This window comes from Syngnathus scovelli, chromosome 19 (assembly GCF_024217435.2).
Source record: "Syngnathus scovelli strain Florida chromosome 19, RoL_Ssco_1.2, whole genome shotgun sequence".
In the NCBI taxonomy this organism is placed as follows: domain Eukaryota; kingdom Metazoa; phylum Chordata; class Actinopteri; order Syngnathiformes; family Syngnathidae; genus Syngnathus; species Syngnathus scovelli.
The window spans coordinates 8468033-8494582 of record NC_090865.1 but is presented as its reverse complement, the minus strand read 5'-3'; the positions used below and the strand labels follow the sequence as shown (position 1 = coordinate 8494582).

Below are 26550 nucleotides of genomic sequence, written 5' to 3'. Positions count from 1 at the left end.
CAACATTTTAACCGCAAAAGTGAACTTTCTAGAGCCGTTTTTTTTTTTCGTTTTGTTCCAAATTTGAAAACGTTTTGGCGCAATTTTCTTTTTTAAATTTCCCATTCATTCTCTATGGGGATTCAACATTTGCTCTATTTTTGCAATTTTTGTCCGATTCAACCCGTTTTAAAATTTGAACCCCAAAAGTGAACCTCCTTAACCCGTATATTTGTATACGTATTCACGTATAGACGTAAACATTACATTTATTCCGGTGTTGCCGCTGCTACGTGACGACGGTAAATCGCAACACAACGCCCTAAGAATTCAAAAGGCCAAATGTTCTCAATAATGGTCTAATCTACTATAAACTATTATGTTTACGTCCATATGATGTTTGTCTGCCTGTGAGTGTAGGAAACCTTGCCTCAAACGGTCCTCGCGTCTTCATGCTATTGTTAGCACGCTCAAGTACAACCGGCAAGACGCATTCACGTTTGCTCGAAGAATCAAAAACCCGCTTCATTGCATTCATCTCTGAATACAGACAGCAAACAAGAAACGTATCCACAATGTACCCAATCGAAGTGCATGTGCGTCTATCGTAAAGGGTAGATAACTGATAACAGCCCAAGATTATTATTACAAAAGTCGTGTCCAAAACAACCACAGACGACACTGCCTCGCCACATTGCAAAATTATCACAGAATTGTCCAAACGCTACTTTTGATGTTCAACCAGCAGCACATCGTCATTTTTGTGACTAGGTACGTGGCTCAAAACACGGTAATTTAATAAGCTTACCCCAGGGACTTGAAATTTAGATTTTCCCATTGCCTTAAATGCCTCACGAGCGCATGTACGCTTTACGACGCGAACATTACATTCATTCCGGTGCTGCCTTTGCTGCGCGACAACGGTAAGACGCCGTCTTAAGAATTCAAATGGCTAAATGTGCTCCAATATGGTCTAATCTACTTTAAACTATCATTTTTATGTCCATTTGGTGTTTGTCCGCGCGTGTTGGCAACTTAGCTTCAAACGGTCTGTGCGTCTTCTTGCTATTGTTAGCACGCTAGCATCTGCGTTTGTTACAGTTAGCTTGTTAGCGCGCGTGTAAACAACATTCGTATATTCTTCAACCGTTGAGCGTTATAGTCCTTGCGTCCTAAGACGCTCTAACGTGAGGGGTGATTAAAATCAGCAAAATAAGGACGATTGGTGTCATGTTTGTACATTGTAAATAAGATTGGTTCAATGTCCATATGTTGTTTAGGTTGCCTTGTGTTTCGTATATAAAGTCATCATACGCCCCCCATTTTAATTTCTTTACGGCAAAAATGTATGGCGTCTTTCTCCCTGAAGTTATTCAATAACAACGGGGAGCTCAAGTTTTGTTGAGTTACGTCTGACAACCTGGTGTTTTTATTAGTGTCAAAGTAATTTCTGTTTAGAAAATGAGGCATTTGAGGCGTGTAGCTCAGTCATGTATTCACATTTATTGAAAATGTTCAGTGGCTGTATACTTATTCATATACATATAAATACACACATAGTTTTTGGGTCATAACAAAAGATTTGTTTTTACATGCACGTTTTTGGTTGAATGATTTTTTTGAAATATTTGAATTTTTTGAATATATCATGTTCGATAAATTTACTTTTGTATGCCTCATTAAGGCATTGCTATTTGTATGATTGGTCTGTATGTGTGCAGTGAGGTTCTCACCGTGAGAACCCTGAAGGCGATGATGAACGATGATGAATCGTGATAGAGTAGTTTAATTATGTATTTGAATTGCACCAATTTTCATGAAAATTGGCTGATCATGATAGGAGCATCTCTGGTTCTGACCATTTTGCGGATGTGGTAAAAGTGTGTTGTGGGTTCTGTGGAAGTTTGAACATTTTCTCCAAACAAGAAAATTCACGTTTTTATTCTGTATTGTATCTTTTTGTTTGGGAGCGATTGTGTGCAAGAAGTATTAAAACATTCCAAACCCAAATATTTTTTTGTAATTAAAAATGATAAATAATACTTTTTAAAACATTTTTTACATTTGATGCAAATTTATGTTGAAGTACAGTAACTGATTTCTCTCTCTCTCTTCCTCTCTATCTGCAGCTGAATTGCTTTGATCAAAGGTAAGGTGTGGATTATGATTGTTTAATTTCACGAATGGCATCAGACTTTTTCAGACAGATTTGTAGTTTTTATCGTCAACAAAATACTCCTTCATGCTCTTTATTTTTACTGGATTTTGAAAATACACGACTGAAGGGGATTGCAAAGTAGATATTGGTGTTACATAGAAAGTACCCTGACAAAATGTCACAAAGATTCGAGGTTTTTTTTGTGGGGGAGATTTGTCATGTATTACGTTTGTTGTTGTGGTGCTTGACGTACTGTTACTTCCCAATTTGAACACTAAGTGTCACCCAAGTAACATTAAAAACGGATGCGGTGCTGTCGCTCCGTTGTAGTGTAAACAATAAATGAAAAAAGTAATATAAGACTAATTATTGAAATTACTGCAAGTGTCAAACTTGTTTGTCAACATCATACATCAACCCCTCACATTTTGAAACATTTTACGGCCATTGAATACCTGCCGAGCTATACTGCAATGAAGACGAGGCGGGGCGTGTCTATTTTTCATCGCCACTGCAAGTTCTTTGAAAACAAGTGGTAGCTTGTCCAATTTTCAACGACTTTTATGAGGCAGCTTTTTTTACTTCTGCTATCATTATAAAGCATGTATAGATCCGTTCTTGTTTATTTTCTTTGAGATGCTGATGAAAGCCAAAGCAGCGCTGCAGAGACACTGCGTATCGTGTTTGCATGCTATCGCCACTAATAATGCATCACGTGATGTAATACATTTGCTGTATTACGACGAAAGGATGTTAATGCATGTTTTATGTGTGTTTATGTTACCATTGGTTGAATATGTGTCATATTCAAATGTAATATTAAGCTAACCCTTTGGGTTTTCTAACAAATTGCGACCTTCAGTCGTATTGTGTGTGAATAGTGACTATTCCTCTAATTTTTTGTATCATTGGTTTGTTTGGTGACATGAGCATCCTTAGTTGTGACCACTGTGTGGATGTGTTTGAAGTGAAGAATATTCAAATTTTGATGTTCTGTTCTTGCTTAATTTTGATTAAGGAGATTGTGTGCTACAAAATATTTAGAATATCAAAATATTTGTATATTTTAAAGTCTTGCAACATTTTGTATGATTTTTGTACGCAGATGTATGTTCAAGTACAATAACTGATTCTCTTTTTGTCTCTGTTTGCAGAGTTCATTCGCTTTGACCAAAGGTGAAGTGCGGATTGTATCCAGCCAGCTAACCATGCTTCCACCCATTATGCCATAAATAAATGCTATTGTTAGGAATATAACTACAATCTTTAAGCATTTACTGCTGTGCATTTTATCATTCATTTTATGTGGCCACATAATTAACATGATTTTCTGTACAGAATTGCTCGCCGAATTTCACATTTTATTATAAATTGTCATGGAAATTTAATTTAAGTCAATTTCTCATATACAGCGGGTCAGTGGTCACAGTAAAAATAAGACTGCAGTGCTACAATTTTTTAAAGCTGACCTGAATTATAAGAGTGGTAGGAAGATGGTACCGTTGTAACAACGATTTGAATTATGTGGTTGACTTTAATTAATGCTTTTATGCTATTTGTACCCCTTCTCTCCAGGCTGTCGACTGAGTCCCACCCCAACCCTCTTTATCGCTGCTCTACCTTGTGTCTCTGACTTCTTTCAATTACTGTCCCTCTTGTGGTGTTGATAAGACGATTTGTGGTGTGGATAAGACAAAACCCCTTTTTGGGCTGTGCATTGAAAAAACCCTTTTTGGGCTGTGAATTGAAAGATATCCCCCTTGCATCGGGGCCTGACTATTGAGACTTCTTTATTACCTGTTGTGCGGAATCCAATTGAGAAAAGTGCAACACGCGAGCCATGCCACGCAAAAGCAAGAAGGCGCAAGCTCTCAAAGTAACCTGGCAAAAGCGTAAAAATAACACAGACTCTGGAAGTGCAGATAAACCAACAGCCGCCAAAGAATTGATGGCCATTGAACCTGAAAACTCTATGGAGGTAATGTCTACATCTCATGATCCTGTAACATGCGTTTTGGCATCCTACAGTCAAGATCATCCAAAGTATGCTGATTCCAGAAACAGTCAGTGTGCTGCAAACTCTGTTACATTTCTAGCTTTCCTGCAGGAGACAGACAATGTGACCAGTGCTCACCTGGACCTTGTTCTCGATCGAGGCAATGAGCTCTATGTGGCTACTGTGGCTATGCTGAAAGCAGAAGGACGGTACGAACATCATCATTTGGCAACCGATGAAATTCCATCCATTGTGAATGGCTTTCACAAACAACATGTGTTAATAAAGTATCAGTCAATGTATGGTCTTTTCAATTCCTCTATTGCTGATGTGGCATTTATGATGCTCCGTGACGGACTTCAGTGCCTGGTGTCAGAGATAAATTGTGCTATTTTGGTTATGAATTCATTGTTTATTGCAGTTTTCCAAAACCAAGGAAGATATGGCTATTTTGATCCACACGCCAGAGAACGTGATGGGCTCCCTCTGCCTGCCGGTGCACCACATGGTACAGCTGTCATGATGCTTTTTACACATTTGAACGATCTGATAGATAAGCTCATACAGGTTTTCACTCTGGCTGGTGCCGCTCCCACTACTCAATATGAATTGATGCCGGTAAGTTTTCAACCTATTGACAATGCAAGTGATCGTGAAATGGCGACTGATGCAGAATCGTCTCTTATGAGAACACACAATGATGATGCTATGTTAAGCCAGTCTGCTGCTGAGATGACACAGCGTGTGGTGACGGGTGAGTCCAGACCATGTGCTAGCAAAGACTACGAGTCCATTGAGGAGGCGCATGACAACAGTAAGGTGGAATGTACACAACAAAAACAAACACGAGATGTGTTGAAAATTGCGAAATCCAAAAGGAAAACATTTCAAAGACGAACTCAAGCCCATAAGATAATTGATAAAGCTATGGCGAGAGTCACAAAACAAGAAACAAGGCGAATAAACGCAAACCTGAAAAAAAAGGAAAGTTACGGCCAAACTCCAGAGATTAGACAACGTAAAAAGTCCTACATAGTGACTCGCTACCAGCAAGACCCTAATTTCCGTGTAAAACAAAAGTCGTTTGCAGTCGACCGCTATTGCAAACATGACACAATTAAGATGAAACAGCGATCTTATATCAAGCAGAGATATGGTCATGACGATACATTTCGGAACAGACAACGTTCCTATATCAAGCAGAGGTATGATCATGACGATACATTTCGGAACAAACAACGTTCTTATATCAAGCAGAGATATGGTCATGACGATACATTTCGGAAGAAACAACGTTCCTATATCAAGCAGAGATATGGTGATGACGATACATTTCGGAACAAACAACGTTCCTATATCAATCTGAGATATAGTCATAATGATGAATTTCGGAACAAACAGCGCTTTTATATCAAGCAGAGATATGGTCATGACGATCAATTTCGGAACAAACAACGTTCCTATATCAAGCAAAGATATGGTCATGACGATCAATTTCGGAACAAACAACGTTCCTATATCAAGCAGAGATATAGTCATGACGATACATTTCGGAACAAACAACGTTCCTACATCAAGCAAAGATATGGTCATGACGATGAATTTAGGCGTAAACAACGATCTTATATCAAAGAACGTTACGCACTTGATCCTGTATTCAGATCCAAGCAGAAAGAAAACACGAGTTTGGTCTGGAAAGCCAAACATGATTCATCAATGAAGGCAAATGCAAATCGCACTGCAATGAAACTGCTACAAAAATACAGAGTCATCAACAGATTATGTAAAGAGAGAAACGACTGCGCAATCATGAAAGCTGTTGCGCTCTTCCAAGTTCAGGTAAAAAATGGACCGACTTTTGTTTGCACAGTTTGCCACAGAGCATTATTTCCCAATCAAGTACGCCAGCTGATCCAATATAAGAAAAACAAGGACGTTGTTGCAAGTTGCCTTACACGAAGGTTTGTTCATGTTTGTGATCGTGAATGTAACACATGCTGCAAAGTACCGGATGAGAGAAAAATGGAGTGGATATGTCACACCTGCCATGCACATCTCAAAGATGGTAAAATGCCAGCACTTGCTGTAAGTAACAATCTCCAACTTGCAGACATTCCCACTGAACTGTGTGATCTGAATATTCTGGAAAGACATCTTGTTTCAAAATGCATTTCATTTGCCAAAATTGTCCCTCTGCCAAAGGGTCAACAACGAGCCATTCGTGGGAATGTTGTGTGTGTACCATCTGAAGTGGAAGAAACGGTCAATGTCTTGCCCAGACTAAGAAGTAGGTCTCAGGTGTTGCGAGTGAAACTGAAGAGACGACTCTGTTACAAAGGGCATCAGATATTTCAAACTGTCACGTGGTCCAAGCTAATGAGTGCCCTGATAAAACTGAAACAAATTCATCCGCAGTACAGAAACATAACCATTCGCAACGATGCTGACCTTTGTGACCCGACGCTCGCTGATGACGAGAGCAGCTCTGATGGAGACGAAATGAACGAAAGTGACTACAATGAGGAAGACCTCGAGGCAATCCACACATTTGAGAGGGATGCTCTCTGTGAATTGAACAGTGACTCACAGAATGATCCTTGTGGTAATGTGCAAAACCAACAGAGTGCTGACAATGTGGAAGAAGGTGATGCACCAAACGGTGGGGTTATCCTGGAGTCATGTCTCCAACCAAATGATGTGTCAGAGGAAATTATGAGTTTTACTCAAGGCATTTACTGTGTGGCTCCTGCAGAAAGAAATAACCCTGTAAGCTTTTTCAGGACACCCAAACTTGAGGCCATGGCATTTCCAGTGCAGTTTCCAACTGGAAAAAACACCCTTGATGAAGGGAGACAAATAAAACTCACACCAAGCAAATATTTCAAAACACGTCTGTGTTGTGTGGATGAACGTTTTGCTCGTGATACAAACTACTTGTTCTTTGCTCAGTTTGTGACTGAAATTTACCAGGCAACATCAAGCATGAGAATCCAGCTACGCAAAGGTAAACCTTTTACCAGGGATGGTCGAAGGATAAACAATGCTATGCTGCAGGACAAACGTGAAGTTGAAAAACTGGTGCGCAGCAAAGATGCCGTCCGTTTTATGACTCCCCTGAGAGGGACGCCAGCCTATTGGGAAAGAACCACCAAAGATCTCTTTGCAATGATCCGACAGCTGGGTACACCCACATTTTTTTGCACATTTTCTGCTGCCGAAATGCGTTGGGAAGAGGTCATCACTGCCATTAAAGCGCAACAAGGTGAGGTGGTGAATTTTGCTGAACTTGACTGGGCTACCAAGTGTGAGATTCTGCGCAGCAATCCAGTGACGACAATGCGCATGTTTGACAAACGTGTGGAAGCTCTGTTCAGAGATTTGATCCTCTCTCCGGCACAACCGATTGGTGAAGTCGTTGACTACTTCTACAGGTTAGAGTTTCAGCACAGAGGAAGTCCTCACATTCATTGTCTCATATGGGTTAAAGGTGCCCCTGTGTTTGAGGAAGCCTCAGAAGGAGCCATCTGTGAATTTGTGTCTCGCTACATCTCGGCTCAGCTGCCGGACCCAGAAAAGGAACCCGAATTGTATAAAAAAGTCACAGAAGTTCAGATGCACAGCAAAAGTCACTCCAAAACGTGTGTCAAACACCAAGGTGCAAACTGCAGATTTGGTTTTCCCAAACAACCGTGCGAAACCACAATGATCATCACACCTGCAGCCTGTGAAAATCAAGATCAACACAAGGAGAAGCAGGTGGTGGCAAATGACAAGCTTGTTCGTGTGCAGCGTTTGCTGAATGAACCTGAAACATCATCCCTGACTTTGCCACAGCTTTTGGCTAAATGCAAGCTCACTGATGCTGAGTACATGGAATGTTTGTACATGACCGCCTCAAAGAGTTCGGTTGTGCTCAAGCGAGATCCAAAAGACTGCTGGGTGAACAACTACAACCGCCATTTGCTTCTTGCCTGGGATGGCAACTTGGACATCCAGTACATTCTGAATGCCTATTCGTGCATCGCATACATCTGCAGCTACATCAGCAAAGCTGAACACGGTCTGAGTCAATACTTGAAATCTGTTATTGAAAACTCACGCAATGAAAATGTCAATGAGAGTGATGAAATGAAACAAATCATGCAAGCGTACTCAAAAAAAAGAGAAGTGAGTGCTCAGGAGTGTGTCGCACGTGCGTGCGGCTTGCATATGAAACAGTCCTCTCGCAGTATGATATTTGTACAAACGAGTGACAATGCGCTGAAAATGAGTTATCCTCTCTCACTCCTTGAGGGCAAAACGCAGGAGTCTCATGAAGTGTGGATGACTGGCCTGCCAGACAAATATAAATGCAGACCCCAAACGAAGGACTTTGAAGTGATGTGCTTGGCTGATTTTGCATCAACATGCAGAATTGTTTATGGCAAACAGGTAAGAGGCAAAAATGTTTTGCGTCTGCTGAATGACATGGGGTTTGTCCAGAAAAGAAAAGAAAAACCTGCAGTCATCAAATATTGCAAATTCTCAGAACAAAAGAATCCAGAGGAATATTATTGCTCCTTGCTCAAGCTGTACCTGCCTCATCGTGCTAATTGCCAGTTAAAATCTGAACGCTGTCCCTCATATCAGTTGTTTCATGATCATGCCTGTGTACAGTTACCATATAGTGACTCTGTGGAGCGTGTGTGCGAAATTGTCAAAAGGAACAGAGAAAGGTATGAGAAACACAGTAAAGACATTGACGATGCCATCCAAGAGGTGGAGGAGAGTGGGCTTGTCATAAACGAATGGTGCCACCTGGCTCCTGAGAGTGAGTTGCAAAGACTCGAATGCATTGAGGAAATCAACGCAAGAGATGAACCAAATGACAACGTGGAGGAAAATGTCCCGGACTATAACGTAAGGTCAGAAACAACAGAAATTTCCATTGTGACAGAGGCTGCTGCCATCGATCCCACAGTGTTACGTGACATGTATCGGAACCTGAACCAAAAGCAAGCGGCTGTCTTCTACAAGGTCAGAGATTGGTGCATAAAACGTGTGTGTAACTCAAAGCCAATCGAGCAGTTCTTCTACTACATCAACGGTGGCGCCGGGACCGGCAAATCACATCTGATCAAATGTATCCATGCAGAGGCTACCAAAATACTGAACAGACTACCACGGCTGGCTGAGGAGGCCGACATTTCCAAACAGACGGTTGTTCTCGCAGCCTTCACTGGCACGGCGGCTTTCAACATTTCTGGGACAACTTTGCATTGTCTGCTCAAACTGCCGAGATGTCTCAAACCCCCATACCACGGCCTGGGCAATAAACTGGACGAAGTCAGAGCCGAGCTGTCAATCGCCGAAATACTCATTATCGACGAAATTTCCATGGTGTCCAAAGACCTCTTTGCCTATGTGAATGCCAGGTTGAAACAAATCAAAGGCATCAATTTACCTTTTGGTGGCATGTCTGTTGTTGCTGTTGGAGATTTCTTTCAGCTCCCTCCCGTGAGACAGTCCAAACCTCTATGCGTGTACGATCCCACTCGGCTGGACCACTGGCGTGACAACTTCAAAAAGATCACGCTCACCACCATCATGAGGCAGAAAGATGATGTTGCCTTTGCTGAACTCCTGAACCGACTCAGGGTCAAAGAGAAGTCTGAAGAACTGTCGGAACTGGACAGAGCTCTGCTTGCCACAAGGTACACTTCTCCAGAAATGTGTCCAAGTCATATTCTGCATGTTTTTGCCACCAATAAACAGGTAGATGGCCATAACTCTGCGATGCTGACTCTGCTTCATAAGGACATTGTACAAATTGATGCAGATGACTACAAGAAGGACAAACGAACTGGCAGAATGGCGAGGCAAACTTTCCCTGTGCAAGGCGCTAAGAGCGAGCTCCCGGACTCAATCAAAGTTGCCCTCGGTGCTCGGGTTATGCTCACACGTAATATTGATGTTCAAGCAGGTTTGTGCAACGGGACGTTTGCAAAAATTGTGGAATTGGTCAACTATCCGAACGAAGCCCGTGTCCAGAAACTTGGGTTGGAACTTGATCATGTGAGTAACACAGCGCGTGCCGCTAACCGTGTGTACATTGACAGACAGGAGGAAAAGCTGAAAAAGGCTGGAGTGATGCGTCGACAGTTTCCTATCAAGCTTGCTTTTGCCTGCACGATCCACAAGGTACAAGGCATGACAACATCAGAGGCTGCTGTTTCGCTGAAAGGCGTTTTCGAACATGGTATGGGGTACGTAGCTTTGAGTAGAGTGACTTCGCTCAGTGGTCTGCATATTCTGCATATGGATGAGAGAAGACTTCATGCAAATCCAGAAATCACTGCTGCTCTTGCTGAGATGGCAGAGGATTCTTTGGAGAGCGTAATGCCCCTCCTTCACGTGATGCCGTCGGTAGATCGGGCAAATCACCTGGTTGTCATCCATCATAACACCGAAGGGCTGTCTTGTCATGTGCAGGATATCAGGTGTCACCACGAACTGCATTTTGCTGATGTTTTGTGCTTCACAGAGACACACTTTCAAGGATCTGTGGCTGATGGACGTGCCTGCTTGGAAGGCTTCACAATGTTTCACAGGAACCGAAGAGATTCTTACACAAACTGTCCTGACTTGGCAACAAAACTTGGTGGCGGCGTAGGTATTTGTGTCAAAAGTCACATCGCGGCCCAGGAAAAGAAATACATACAGGGTGTGACCGACATTGAATTTGTTGTGGTGAAACTTGAAGCTCCCCTCAATGTGTTGATTGCTGCCGTTTACCGGCCTCCAGGCAACAGTCTGCGCACATTTCTGCCAAGCCTGGGAAATTTGTTAAGGTATCTTGAAGTAATGGACCATCATCAGATCTTGGTATGTGGAGATTTTAATGAAGATATGCAATCTGCCTCATTCAAGCCCATTCTTGATTTGTTTCGCTCAACAGGTTACACACAACTCATAACCACTGCTACCACTGACAAAAACACATTGCTTGACCTAATTTTTGTCTCTCGACCTCAGTGTGCTCTTCATTCAGGTGTCTTGCAAACGTACTACAGCTATCACAATCCTGTTTTCTGTGTTTTGACCACTGAAAGGTAAGCCACAGCTAAATCATGTCGTTCAGCATTTGCAAAAAGGATGGAAATCAAAACGTGAACGTCGTCGTAAGTGTATAATATTAGTGGTGGGATGTGGTGGGTGATTTGTTGCCTTTATGGTAGATGGGATCTGGGACGAAGGTTGCTCAAAATGACAAATGAAAGAAACCATTAGATTCAAAATAAAACATAACTACAGACCTATGTATGACATACTTTATGTTTTCTGCAGATAGTATAAATGTAGCTGACCTCATGTCTATGGTGGAAAGATAGTCCTGTAGGTTGAGATGGATAGTGGTTGGTGGTTGGTGAGGAATCAAGTTGAGTTAAGGGAAGGCAAAGGCTTTTTAAAATTTCAAAAAGCCTTCCCTCAACTCAACTTTTTAATTTTTAAAAATTTTACTTTTATTTTTTTTAATTTTAACTTTGAAAACTTTTAACTTTTTACATTTTTAAATTAACTTTGAAAACTTTTAACTTTTTAACTTTTTACATTTTTAAATTAACTTATGGTTGAGATAAGGGGGGACTTTTTAACTTTTTCAATTTTACAATCAAATTTTACAGAAGAGTTAAGGGAAGGCCTTTTAAACTTTAATTTTTTAATTGTTTTTAATTTTTATTTTGAATTTTTTTTAATGTCATAATCACGAGGCGAGAACAGAAAACAGATGAGGTAAGTTGCTCGTCATGAAACATGTTTTTTCCTTTCTTTCTAACGACAGTAAATGCTGCTATTTCACTCTTTTGTATTTTAACAGTTTTTATCTTGTGAGAGCAGTTCATCCCAGAATGGAGGCCAGAGGCATGACATATCACCTTATTGTAATGTAATTATAACATTGTAACATGTTGTAATTTATAGTTAAGCTTGTGTAAGCCCTCTATAGAATCATACATTTTCAATCAATTTTGCTGGATTGTCCTTTTTTCTCCACAAAGACCTTGAGCATGCAAAAACATTCATCATGGACCAATGACTCCCAAGCCAGGGTGGCAAGAAGCAGGACTTCTCATTCCTCTGTAAGTAGCCAATTATTATTGACTATTGTCACAAAACACCCTCTTTAATTTTGAATGTCTTTTTCAACTCATGTCGTCAACCACCTCTGTGTTTTTTCTTCTTCTTCAGTTTTTTATGTTGCGTGTGGCTCCACATGCTCCATTTGACCAGGCCTGTCTAGCCAAAGAAATGACCGACATTTTAAGAAGATCCATGGGACCAATGTTCTCCTTTTCTATTGACTCCAAGCAACACGTAAGTAACTGTCATTCCAAATTGAATGTGTTCATGTCATTCACTCTTTAGTAGATGGACGCAAGTTGTACATATGGCTGACGTATGACTGTATTGTAATGTGATTTTTATAAATGAATTAATTATGATGTTATATTATAGCACAGGGAGAGCCCAGCCTTTCAAAAAGACCTGTACAAGGGAGGCCAGCATCATGAAACACAAACTCCCAAAACAGCATGGTAACACACAGGACTTCTTCTGATTCTTCTGTGAGTAACCAACAAGGAACATTTTCATGAATCATTTTGCTCCTTTTCCTCAACACCTCTTTCATGATTTTTTTTAGTATGTTCTTGGGTATTGCCTGTGGTTCTACACGCATCCAGAAATGCAGACAAAGAACAGCTTGGCCTTTAACAGTTGGAAGCCTCTGATTTTACTCTACTAAGCCTCACATGCAGTCTGTTTTCTGTTCTCATTTATTTATTTATTTATTTATTTATTTATTTATTTATTTATTTATTTATTTGTTTATTTATTTATATAAAAGGAATATTTTCATGAAGCATTTTGCTCCTTTTTCTCAACACCTCTTTCATGGTTTTTTTAGTATGTTCTTGGGTATTGCCTGTGGTTCTACATGCATCCAGAAATGCATACAAAAAACAGCTTGGCCTTTAACAGTCGGAAGCGCAGACAAAAGAACAGCTTGGCCTTTAACAGTCGGAAGCTTGTACCTCTGATTTTACTCTACTAAGCCTCAGATACAGTCTGTTTTCTGTTCTCATTCGTTCATTCATTCATTCATTCATTCATTCATTCATTCATTCATTTATTCATTTATTTATTTATTTATTTATTTATTTATTTATTTATTTATTCATTCATTCAGTTAATTTGTTATTTTGGCAGTGCTTTAAACTCTGAAGTTGTAACCATTTTGAGTTGCACAGTTGTTGAACATTCTATATTTTTATTTATTGCCTCAAATTATGTTTGCATTATCTTTTGTAATAAATAAAAAAAATTGCATCCCCATGCACAAGCATGGCTTTCTTTATGGCATATTTTTTGCCCCACTGCCGTCTTTGATTCAGCTGGAAAAATAATCATACTGCATTTTTGTCCTATAAAGCACGCTTTTTCTTTTCTTGTGTTTGGTTCATTATGTTTGGTGTGTCCAATGTTTAAACGTACATTTGAAGACATTTAAGTCTTTATTCATTATTGTTTATTATTACTGTGTTTATTATTTATTGAATCAGTAAAACATTTAATATGTTTTCTATTTTTGTTATTTCTTGAGAGTTTCTAAAAGTTATATTATTTCTAGCATTACATGTTTGATTCAGCTAAAAAAAAAGAACATTGTATTTTGCCCCAAAAAGAACCCATTTTTTTTCTTTTGTTGGGCTTGCTTTATTGTTTATTTCTTCCAATATTTAAACGTGAATTTGAACACATTCAAGTCTTTATTCATTCTTGTTTATCATTTTTATGTTTATTATTTATTGAATCAGTAAAATACTTGATATATGTTTTTATTTGTATTTCTGCAGAGTTTCTGAAAGTTATTTATATTATTTCAAGCATTACTTCTTTGATTCAATTAAAATAAAAACTGTATTTTGTCCCAAAAAGCACCGTGTTTTTATTCCCCTTGTGATTGGTTTATTATGTTTTCTGTTTCCAATATTTAAACATGAATTTGAACACATTCGAGTCAAGTCCAATTTATTCATACTTGTTTATTATGTTTTCTGTTTCCAATATTTAAACATGAATTTGAACACATTCAAGTCAAGTCCAATTTATTCAATTATTGTTTATTATTTTTCATGTTTATAATTTTTTAATCATGTTATATTTTTTTATCCATCCATTTTTTTATATTTTTGTTATTTCTCGCGTTTCTAAAAGTTACTTCTATTCCAAGTATTACATAATTTTGACATTTTCTATGCTTCTTTAAACACTATTAACTTTTTTATAATGCATATCTTGTTTTTTTATTTCTTATTACCATTTTAGAGCACTGTCGATTTTTTCTGTGTGAAAGTGAAAATGTAGTTGAATAGATTTTCATTTGTGTTTTGTTTTTACTTTCACATTGTCATCGAACTGCTGAACACAAGACAGTTTCCGGGTTAACGTAATAAGTCAGTGAGCGATTGGCTAAGGCAGCGACCAATTACGTGAGCGGTTGGCAAAGGCAGCGTCCAATTACGTGACCGGTTGGCTAAGGCAGCGTAATGGTAGCCAATCAGACCCAGTGCTCTGTAAACCATTGCGTTACTGTTACTGTGGAAATTAGTATTCGCCACTTTAAACGTTGTGAAAATTAAGTATTCCTATATCCTCACATTTAATTTACTAGACATCCGCGTGTACATGCCTTTTCAAATTGCCCATTTATTTTACCACTTAGTCATTGCCAATTTATACTTGGTGAACAACATCTGGCCGCAGAGAATGGCGTTTAGAACCGAGATCAGAACTGTAGTCATGGTGAAAAATATATTTTGACCATGACTGACAGCTCTCAATCGTAGAATCACATTTCACATGAGGTGTTTAGCTGTTAGTATTTTTATTTCTTGCGTGTGTAATTAATATCATATTGGTCAATACTATTAAAGTTGCATGGGGGCGGGGGTTGGGGGTTGTGATACGTTCAAAGAAATCTGAATTCACAAGGACTATGATCGTAGTATGTATATCATATCATGAACATCAGCTTAAAATGCTGTAACATGTTCACTCAATCGTATAGTCACATTTCACACGAATTTACAGGCATATATCTGACACTCTTTTTATTGCTCGCATACGCAAATGTTGCATATCTGTTTAGCCTGCACTGTAGTTGAAGTTTCCCACTACCCACAAACATGTTGGGGCGCACGGTTCCCGCCAGAGCTTCCCAGACATCGAAAGAGGTAAGTCGCTCTTTATCAATGTCACCCCGATCCGAAATTAGATTTTCCCAAAACATTTATAAACACTTTGTAGTCTATTGTTGTACTGTACACCATTGTGTTACTGTGTAAATTAGTATTTGCTACTTTAAACTGGGTGAAAATTAAGTCACATCCTCACTTTTTAGCGTGTACAGACAGGCCTTTTCAAATGTTCCTAAAAAGCCTGTACACGCGAATTTTAGTAAGACGTCTTCAGGTTCGTTTCTTACAAGGTATAATAACAATTGTACCGATTTGGTTGAAGAAGAGCTGGAATTCTAGCACGATGGAAAAAAGAAGCAAAATAAACCTCGCGCACGACGGCAAGTGTAAAACTATTACATGAGTCCTATGACCTTAAACATGTATATTATTATATCTATTATAAGAGTCCTATGACCTCAAAAAATGTATCCATTAGTAAGCATCTCTCGAACAATATATTTCTTCATATGGTTTAGTTTTTAAGACAGACAGAGAATGTACATCTTGGTGCATTTTGTGTGTCTTGACTAATTATCATTTAGTAGTGCGTACTCTAAAACGAAATGAGCAAATAATCCGAGTCATATTGTATAAACTTATTTGTACAATTATAAATGGGCAATATTGTTTTATCCGTGTAACATTGTGATGCCGCCTTAACAAGGCTGGACACCTCTTTTGATCCTTACCGCATGAGGGAAAAAAATCCTGGGAACGAATGAGCGGCCAGAAAAAAAAAAGGTGGCGCTGTCAATCATGCGAGTTGCGCGGCTAGATAAAAGAGTCAACTCTCAGCACCGTTTCTGGCAGTAGTATGCAAATGTTTATTCACTATAACAAATAGAAAATAATCAGTCTAATTAATTTCTCAAAATGAGGCTTTTAATGATGATTATTAATACTTTTACACTGATGTTTTTCAGTGAAATTGAATGCGATCAGATGTAAAATAAGCAATGTCTCCGTGCAAATTGTACATGAGAAAATGAAGGCAGTCATGTTAAATTGGTTTAAAATTGATGTTGGATTTATCAGTTTTGTACACAAATGTTATTTTGTGAGGAATTATAGTTTTAAATTGTAAGATTTACAGGTTGTGTAATGTGTTTTACAATCCGCTGTATTTTTTCTCGTAAAAGCGTTTTATTTTCTTAGAGTGCACATATAAATGTATAATCACACATTTTAGAGTGCTAATTTATTAGAATATTTGCTTACCGTGGGAACAAATGCACAGGCGCCAACATGATATGAGCTTCCTAAATTATGTAGGGAATGAAATTGTAGATCAAAGGAGTCAACTCTTAACAACTTCCAAAATACACAAAACTGGAAGTAATTCATTGGAAAATAATAAATAAATAAATAAATAAATAAACAGACAGACAGACAGACAGACAGACAGACAGACAGACAGACAGACAGACAGACAGATAGATAGATAGATAGATAGATAGATAGATAGATAGATAGATAGATAGATAGATAGATAGATAGATAGATAAAAACAACAAAAAACAATTCTACAATAGCCATTTGGGGAAGGGTATACACATTTACCATAGTCCTTCCAAAGGGGTAGGGCTGCTATTTTATGAAATCAATTTCTGTCATCATGTAGACTAATTAAACCATATATAAGTGCTGTAGTAATTATGTCTCTGTTGATCAGTTATTTTTTTTATTAATTTTTTTCAGAATGGAAAACCTATGGACCCTACACCAGTTGCCAGCGGCGCTCACGGCCAAAGTAGTGGCGTTAAAAACGATTAAAAAATACTCTCAATGGCTCTTAAAAGAGGATGGGACAGTGGAGGCTGGGACCTCCCACTGCAACACAGTGGTCGCCCTCTGTGACGGCCACCGTGTGTGTAAATTCATTTTGTTTCCGAATTTAGCCTCCGACGTCTCTGTCGGAGGTACATTCCGTTTTATAAATTTTGGCCGGGGAAGAGAGGAAGGGGTCCTCCTCTCCCGGCACAACACCTCCATCTATGTGGCTGGGAGGATGGAGGTGACGGCCCATTTGGAGGAGAAGGGGACAGCTCTCTTGTACCCTTCAAGTATTACCAGAGAATTGAAGGACATTTACCACGAGGAGGGTGTCCTCTTTACAACAGATGGCATTGTCTCTGCTGTAAGATCAATCTCTCTCTTTTTGTTCCCTCTCCTTCATGAAGTATTGAGGTTTAATCTGTCTTTCTTTTTTTAGATCCGCCCCATCAGGATGGTGTTTGCACGTGGGATGCCGATCCCATTGGGCATTTTTTTTTTAAAAAAAGTAAACTGATTGTTCTCTCTCTCTCACACACTACGTATATGTGCGTGTGTATGTGTACATGTGTGTGTGTGTCTAAATATTGATATATATCACACTCTCATTTCACCTGAGTAAGGTCCCTTAGGGCATCATGTTGCCTTCGTAATTGTAGCCTAGATCTACATTTCAACAGCTAGTACTAATTTGACATCTTCATTATAGGATCACAGGGAAATAAAAGTGCTCAGGTGGCGAGAGAGCAACTTTTTTCAAGTAAAAGTTGGACAGCGGCTATCTATGACGCACATGAAGACAGCTTGTTCTGGTGGTGTGGAGCTCCACTCCACAGAAAATACTGTGATAAAGGTACCTAAAGCATGCAGTTTTTTTCCTGTGTATAGACAAACTGTTATTTACTTGACAAAAAATGCTATCAGTGGCTCATCATCATCAAGGCTGAAGTCAGATTCATGCTTTAGGAGTTTTCTCTAAATCTGGATCACCAATTTTATAAGATTTTGTCTCAGATACAGCCCTACAGACATATAATTTCACTTGCTTCCTTGACTGTATAAAATCATTGTGGTTGTGATTATGGTCATGAAATTAATCAAATTGTTTTAGGTTTTAAGTTTTTTTATCTGTCTGTCTGTCTGCCTGCCTGCCTGCCTGCCTGCCTGCCTGCCTGCCTGCCTGCCTGCCTATCTATCTATCTATCTATCTATCTATCTATCTATCTATCTATCTATCTATCTATCTATCTATCTATCTATCTATCTATCTATCTATCTATCTATCTATCTATCTATCTATCTATCTATCTATCTATCTATCTAAGCAACCTACCCACCTACCTACCCATCTACCTACCTACCTACCTACCTACCTACCTACCTACCTACCTACCTACCTACCTACCTACCTACCTACCTACCTATCTATCTATCTATCTATCTATCTATCTATCTATCTATCTATCTATCTATCTATCTATCTATCTATCTATCTAAGCAACCTACCCACCTACCTACCCATCTACCTACCTACCTACCTACCTACCTACCTACCTACCTACCTACCTACCTACCTACCTACCTACCTACCTACCTATCTATCTATCTATCTATCTATCTATCTATCTATCTATCTATCTATCTATCTATCTATCTATCTATCTATCTATCTAAGCAACCTACCCACCTACCTACCCATCTACCTACCTACCTACCTACCTACCTACCTACCTACCTATCTATCTATCTATCTATCTATCTATCTATCTATCTATCTATCTATCTATCTATCTATCTATCTATCTATCTATCTATCTATCTATCTATCTAAGCAACCTACCCACCTACCTACCCATCTATCTATCTATCTATCTATCTATCTATCTATCTATCTATCTATCTATCTATCTATCTATCTATCTATCTATCTATCTATCTAAGCAACCCACCTACCTACCTACCTACCTACCTACCTACCTACCTACCTACCTACCTACCTACCTACCTACCTACCTACCTACCTACCTATCTATCTAAGCAACCCACCTACCTACCTACCTACCTACCTACCTACCTACCTACCTACCTACCTACCTACATACATACATTCCCAACCCCATCCATCCGTCCGTCCATCCATCCATCATGTTTTCTTGTGGTGTTTTAAACACATAATAAATTGTCATTAAATGTCTTTGCGCAGGAACTGGAAGACGAGGCGTTTCACGTGATGGCCTTTAAAATAAAAGGCGAACACGTGGAGCTTGTCGACGCCAACAATGCTACCAAAGATGTTCCTTTGAATAAGTGGAACCAAAGATTCCCCGATGGCCCTAATTTTCCCCCAGAGGGGTTTTTGTGGTAATTTTGTTTTTTTTTTTTTGTTTTATTGTTTGTATTTCTTGTTACTTGTTTGTTGTTCTGTTTAAAATGTTCTATGATTAAAGTTATATGCACAAAATAGTCATTGTTTATTTTCTTTATTTTTATTAAATTGAATTAATTTAATCTAAATTATGATAATATATGTCACCACTTAGTTATATTTAGTTGTCTGTGTATAAATTGTGTGTTGTGTCATTATAATAAATGTATTAGTTGTATCAATGCAATAGATACTTTAATTCCCCCCCATATTTTTCCTACTGTTTTTTTTTAAATTATGATGAATTATTATTGACAATTCCTACACCAAAATTCAAGTTATTTAGACATATTTAGTTTTCCTTTCATACGTAGGTTGGCTTGATAACCACATAAGCTACAACAAAACCAGAAAAAAAGTAAGTAGGTCTTTACTAAACTTTGCTAAATGTGCAATATGTTGGGTGATAAGCAGTATCTTCCCTATCTGTTGATTCTGTCGCTCAGCACCTGGTGGATGTTGAAAATCCTTACCAGCAAAGTCATCCGTGTATTTAAGTGACCCAGTTTATTATATTTCTATTGCAAATAAGAGCCCTATCTTGATTTAGTCATTCAACACTGACATCTAGTGGCTGTATGAAATAATTACAAGCAACGTCTTCCGTGGATTTAGGTGACCCGTTTTATTAAATTACCGTATTTATTCTAATTATCACCCATTATTGTCCGATCTACAAGGGGCACTGAAATGGGCGATAATATGTATATTTTCCTTATGTAGTATCTCACTGGTGTTCTTAACACTAGAACAGCGGCTGTTCTGATCTACCTCGAACAGCGGGATGCGTCCATTGACGCGCCATCGATGCGACACGTTACCGTCGCACATCACGTGTTGCCCACGTCATATTATCGCGATCGTCTTGTTCGAGCGCATGCCTCGCATACGGTAATTGTGTGAGGATATTGTATGTATAATTGTATCATAATTTACGGAGAAAAACAATTTAAAAGGGACACACAACGTGCTGTCAAATCAGTTATATTGAAACTTGCGCAATGACGTCGGCATGCGGTCACGGAGGAAAACGTAAGTTTTGGAAGGAATTTTTAGCAGCATGGGCGATAATTAGAGGTACCAATGTTTTTTATTTATCCCATCGCTAACACACACTGGGCGATTATTAGAATATGGCCGATAATTAGAATAATTACGGTATTGCAAATAGATTCACAATCTGTTGATTGTGTCGCTCAGCACTGACACCTCGTGGATGTTGGATATCATTACCGGCGACGTCATCCGCCGATTTAGGCGACCCAGTTTATTTATTTGTTTATAGCAAATACAGTCGCTAAAGTATTGTTTTAATGTGTAGTTAATGGTATTAATGTATCGTATATGGTTCTCATGTATAGTATATAGTATTTTACCTATGTCTTATTTTAGGATATTTGCAACTTCTGCTGTCTTTAGTTTATTATCTCATTGGTTGAAGTGCAGTGGCACCGCAAAGTAGATTGCAGAAGTTAACTCAGCAGCATGGACGCGTTCCAGGCAGTTACTGCGACCGCAAGGGGGTAAGTATTACTTAAAAAAAAAAAAGCACACAAGTTTCAATCTTGCCGAGAGGACGGTGAAGCAGAAAATAGATGTGTCAAAAAGTGTGAGGAAAATATGCACTGTCTGCCGACGCACATTTTCCATAGTCCATGTGGAACTGACTCACGTTAAGGAACATGCAACACGGTGGACGCGAACGAAAAAACGCAAGACTAAGCAAGGGGGAACCTGGACAGATCCATCAGGCAACTACAAAGATGGTATGTAAATACTTTTTTTAAAACCCTCTGATCAAGGTGAATATGAGAATGTATGTGAATGAGAATGGATGTCTGCACCGTATGGAAAAAGCTATAATACATTTTGGGTGTAATAAACGACCAGGTAAACAGATAGATAATACATAAAAACTATTCGTTTGCATACATTGATAAATAAAAGATCAACATTATGTGGCACTTGCCTCCCCAGAATTTTTGGTTTATAGGAAGGTTTTTTTCTATTGAGAGGAAGAAACCTGTGCGTCCAAGTGGAATATGTATTTTTGCCAGTAGAGGACGCTGAAAATAAATATGTTGCACAGCGGATGAGCCGGCTTCATCATTTCTGTCTGTTACAATTGCACACACAGCCTTACATTTGTAACAAGTTTTAAGAGATGTACATATTTTTTCGTTGTACATGCAATGTAATTCTGTCAACTTTTAAAGAAACTCAATGTTATTTTACTTTTAATGTGGATAGAGGATTTATTTTTGGTGTTGTTTTCGATTTTGCTGCAGATTATCCAGACATCCCCAACGTTGAAGCAGCAGTATCCTTTCACTGGGCTTTGTGGACAGGAATGTCTTTTTCGACATGTTCCAAACTTAAACTGTTCATCTTATGTCTAATAACTGTGGCTCAGCACTGACACCTGGTGGATGTTATGTTGTCATGCAGATGTTATGTTATGCCGAATAAGGACAGATTCAGATTTGATTCTTACTAGTTATCTTGCTGACTGTTTCTAATTGTTGACTAATATTTCTTGCGCATCTACTGTTTTTACTCGCCTACTGGTTTTCTTGCTTACTGTTTTTTCTAAAATGTACATATTCACCTGCAGTTTCCATTTTTTTTAACCTATTTGTATTGTTCCAACTTCAACAGGTTCAGCTCAATCCCACTTCATGAATTTCAATTTTGAAATTCACCACAAATTCTCCAAAATTTCGTTTTACACTTCTACATTTCTCAAATAATTCAACTCATTTCAACATCATTCGGCATCATTCCCCAAGAAGTGATTCAACCAAATTCTCCAAAATTCCGTATTACACTTCTATTTTCCACATTTCTCAAGAAATTCAACTCATTTCAACATCATTCGGTATCATTCCCCAAGAAGTGATTCAAAGTATTCGCCTTCACACGCAATTTCTCCAGAAATTGCATTTTCTAGTTATTATTATTATTATTATATTTTATTCTCCACACTTTTTTGTCCCGCTTCTTCTTCCACATAGTTCATCCGATTCACTCCGTTCCACTTTTGACGTGTTCCAAATATTCACGAGATGAGCGCTTCCATTTTTCTCGTTCCGAAAATTTTCCGATTTCGCAAAATTCGCGAACTTACGACAAATTTTTCCCCATTCATTCTTAATGGCAGATTCGACATTTCACATTTACATCATTCCACTTTTTTCTACATTGTTCAACCGATTCAACTCATTCCAACTTTCAACTGTTCATCTTTTGCCTACCTATTCCACAACTTCCCACTTACCAAAAATTCCAAATTTGAAATTCAACCAAATTCTCCAAATTTTCGTTTTTCCACTCTAACTTTTACGTTTTTTAACCGATTCAACCCATTCCAACTTTCAACTGTTCATCTTTTTCTAACTATTCCACAACTTCCAACTTATGAAAAATTCCAAATTTTCAAATTTGGAATTCAACCAAATTCTCAAAAATTTTGTTTTTCTACTCTAATTTCTACATTTTTCAACCGATTCAACTCATTCCAACTTTCAACTGTTCATGTTTTGCCTACCTATTCCACAACTTCCCACTTACCAAAAATTCCATATTTGAAATTCAACCAAATTCTCCAACATTTTGTTTTTCTACTCTAATTTCTACATTTTTTAACCGATTCAACTCATTCCAACTTTCAACTGTTCATGTTTTGCCTACCTATTCCACAACTTCCCGTTTACCAAAAATTCCAAATTTGAAATTCAACCAAATTCTCCAAAATTTCGTTTTTCTAATCTAATTTCTACATTGTTCAACCGATTCAACCCATTCCAACTTTCAACTCTTCATCTTTTGCCTACCTATTCCACAACTTCCCACTTACCAAAAATTCCATATTTGAAATTCAACCAAATTCTCCAACATTTTGTTTTTCTACTCTAATTTCTACATTGTTCAACCGATTCAACCCATTCCAACTTTCAACTCTTCATCTTTTGCCTACCTATTCCACAACTTCCGACTTACCAAAAATTCCAAATTTGGAATTCAACCAAATTCTCAAAAATTTTGTTTTTCTACTCTAATTTCTACATTTTTTAACCGATTCAACTCATTCCAACTTTCAACTGTTCATGTTTTGCCTACCTATTCCACAACTTCCCGTTTACCAAAAATTCCAAATTTGAAATTCAACCAAATTCTCCAAAATTTCGTTTTTCTAATCTAATTTCTACATTGTTCAACCGATTCAACCCATTCCAACTTTCAACTCTTCATCTTTTGCCTACCTATTCCACAACTTCCCACTTACCAAAAATTCCATATTTGAAATTCAACCAAATTCTCCAACATTTTGTTTTTCTACTCTAATTTCTACATTGTTCAACCGATTCAACCCATTCCAACTTTCAACTCTTCATCTTTGGCCTACCTATTCCACAACTTCCGACTTACCAAAAATTCCAAATTTGAAATTCAACCAAAATCTCCAAAATTTCGTTTTTCTACTGTAATTTCTACATTGTTCAACCGATTCAACCCATTCCAACTTTCAACTCTTCATCTTTTGCCTACCTATTCCACAATTTCCCACTTACCAAAAATTAAAAATTAAAAATTTGAAATTCAACCAAATTCTCAAACATTTTGTTTTTCTACTCTAATCTTTACATTGTGCAACCGATTCAATCCATTCCAACTTTCAACTTTTCATCTTTTGCTTACCTATTTCACAACTTCCCACTTACCAAAAATTCCAAATTTGAAATTCAACCAAATTCTGCAAAATTTCGTTTTTCGACTCTAATTTGTACATTTTTCAACCGATTCAACCCATTCCAACTTTCAACTCTTCATCTTTTGCCTACGTATTACACAACTTCCCACTTACCAAAAATCCCAAATTTGAAATTCAACCAAATTCTCCAAAATTTCGTTTTTCTACTCTCATTTCTACATTTCTCTACCGATTCAACCCATTCCAACTTTCAACTCTTCATCTTTTGCTTACCTATTCCACAACTTCCCCTTACAAAAAATTCCAAATTTTGAAATTCAACCAAATTCTCCAAAAATGTGTTTTTCTACTCTAATTTTCACATTGTTCAACCGATTCAACTCATTCCAACTTTCAACTCTTCATCTTTTTCCTACCTATTCCCCAAATTTCCACTTGCCATAAATTCCACATTTTAAGATTTTAAACTCAACCAAATTCTCCAAAATTCTGAAATTCCACCAAATTCTCCAAAATTCCGTTTTTCACCTCTATTTTCTACATTTCTCAAGTAATTCAACTCGTTTCAGCATAATTCGCCAGCATTCGCCAAGAAGTGATTCAAAGTCTTCGCCTTCACACGCAATTTCTCCAGAAATTGCATTTTCTAGTTGTGTGAAGGCGATGGCCTTCACACATATGTTATTCTACACCATTCTCTATTATTATTATTATTATTATTGTGTGAAGGCGATGGCCTTCACACATATGTTATTCTACACCATTCTCTATTATTATTGTGTGAAGGCGATGGCCTTCACACATATGTTATTCTACACCATTCTCTATTATTATTATTATTATTATTGTGTGAAGGCGATGGCCTTCACACATATGTTATTCTACACCATTCTCTATTATTATTATTATTATTATTATTATTATTATATTTTATTCTCCACACTTTTTTGTCCCGCTTCTTCTTCCACATAATTCATCCGATTCACTCCGTTCCACTTTTGACGTATTCCAAATATTCACGAGATGAGCGCTTCCATTTTTCTCGTTCCGAAAATTTTCCGATTTCGCAAAATTCGCGAATTTACGACAAATTTTTCCCCATTCATTCTCAATGGCAGATTCTACATTTCACATTTACGTCATTCCCCTTTTAAATTCACCTCATTCAGCACATTCAAACCACATTCGGAATGATTCTCGACATTCCCAAAATTCCCAAATTCAAAAATTTCACGTTTTCACGTTAAAAATTCCGACAAAATTTCACGAAATTTCGTTTTTCACCTCTAGTTTCTACATTTTTCAACCGATTCAACCCATTCCAATTTTCAACTGTTCATCTTTTGCCTGCCTATTCCACAACTTCTCACCTACCAAAAATTCCAAAATTTCAAATTTGAAATTCAACCAAATTCTCCAAAATTTCGTTTTTCTACTCTAACTTCTACGTTTTTCAACCGATTCAACCCATTCCAACTTTCAACTGTTCATCTTTTGCCTACCTATTCCACACCTTCCCACTTACCAAAATTTCCAAATTTTCAATTTTGAAATTCAACCAAATTCTACAAAATTTGGTTTTTCTACTCTAATTTCTACATTTTTCAACCGATTCAACCCATTCCAACTTTATTCACTTTGGTCACCTCATCCTTACCATATTCACCCCCTTCACCCCCACTTCCACTATGCTTACACAATTCAGCCCTTGACCCCCACTTCCAGTGTGGCGGCCATCTTGGATTGACCCTGAAGTGCTCCCAATGACCCTAGAATGAACCGGAAGTGCCCCAAATCGAACCGGAAGTGACCTTAGGTAAACAGGAAGTGACCTTAGGTAAACCGGAAGTGACCCCAAATCAAACCGGAAGTGACCTTTTTAAACCGGAAGTGACCTTTTTAAACCGGAAGTGACCCCAAATAAACCGGAAGTGACCTCAGCTAGACCGGAAGTGCCTCTAATCAAACCGGAAGTGACCCAAATAGACCGGAAGTGACCCAAATCAAACCGGAAGTGACCCCAAATGAACCGGAAGTGACCTCAAGTAAACCGGAAGTGACCCCAAATCAAACCGGAAGTGACCTTTTTAAACCGGAAGTGACCTTTTTAAACCGGAAGTGACCCCAAATAAACCGGAAGTGACCTCAGCTAGACCGGAAGTGCCTCTATTCAAACCGGAAGTGACCCAAATAGACCGGAAGTGACCTTATTTCAACATTAACTGC

The 26550-nt window shown here is 38.2% G+C and overlaps 2 protein-coding genes and 1 long non-coding RNA gene across 11 annotated transcripts; all 3 read left to right on the top strand.

Annotated features, from left to right (window-relative positions):
- LOC125987026 (uncharacterized) lies at positions 1 to 14006 on the top strand. Of its 9 annotated transcripts, none has more exons than XM_068648987.1 (9): positions 1 to 902; positions 2109 to 2128; positions 3292 to 3313; positions 3713 to 4115; positions 4245 to 12060; positions 12173 to 12253; positions 12363 to 12488; positions 12630 to 12739; positions 12817 to 14006. In XM_068648987.1, the coding sequence occupies exons 4-5, from the start codon at positions 3978 to 3980 to the stop codon at positions 11226 to 11228; spliced, it is 7122 nt and encodes a 2373-aa protein (XP_068505088.1). In that variant the 5' UTR covers positions 1 to 902; positions 2109 to 2128; positions 3292 to 3313; positions 3713 to 3977; the 3' UTR covers positions 11229 to 12060; positions 12173 to 12253; positions 12363 to 12488; positions 12630 to 12739; positions 12817 to 14006. The 9 variants fall into 9 exon arrangements, with proteins under 9 accessions (XP_068505088.1, XP_068505089.1, XP_068505087.1 ...); XM_068648988.1 differs by having other exon boundaries at positions 7 to 902; positions 4234 to 12060; XM_068648986.1 differs by having other exon boundaries at positions 27 to 902; positions 3713 to 6218; positions 6336 to 12060.
- Positions 14007 to 16865: 2859 nt separating this feature from the next.
- On the top strand, positions 16866 to 19651 carry LOC125987078 (uncharacterized). Its single transcript, XM_068648994.1, has 4 exons — positions 16866 to 17552; positions 17628 to 17696; positions 17898 to 18041; positions 19392 to 19651. The coding sequence occupies exons 1-4, from the start codon at positions 17115 to 17117 to the stop codon at positions 19551 to 19553; spliced, it is 813 nt and encodes a 270-aa protein (XP_068505095.1). The 5' UTR covers positions 16866 to 17114; the 3' UTR covers positions 19554 to 19651.
- A 634-nt stretch (positions 19652 to 20285) lies between these two features.
- Positions 20286 to 26275, top strand: LOC125987084 (uncharacterized). The gene is made up of 3 exons (XR_007487871.2): positions 20286 to 21379; positions 21902 to 21933; positions 26050 to 26275. It is a non-coding gene; the product is annotated as an uncharacterized lncRNA (long non-coding RNA).
- The last annotated feature ends 275 nt before the right edge of the window (positions 26276 to 26550 follow it).

Bases quoted from the DNA above. Each gene is read 5' to 3' on its own strand.
- LOC125987026 (XM_068648985.1), top strand. From the start codon at position 3,978: ATGCCACGCAAAAGCAAGAAGGCGCAAGCTCTCAAAGTAACCTGGCAA.
- LOC125987078 (XM_068648994.1), top strand. From the start codon at position 17,115: ATGGAAAACCTATGGACCCTACACCAGTTGCCAGCGGCGCTCACGGCC. The intron at 17,697-17,897 runs GTAAACTGATTG...TCTTCATTATAG, and splicing joins GCATTTTTTTTTTAAAAAAA to GATCACAGGGAAATAAAAGT. The intron at 18,042-19,391 runs GTACCTAAAGCA...GTCTTTGCGCAG, and splicing joins CAGAAAATACTGTGATAAAG to GAACTGGAAGACGAGGCGTT.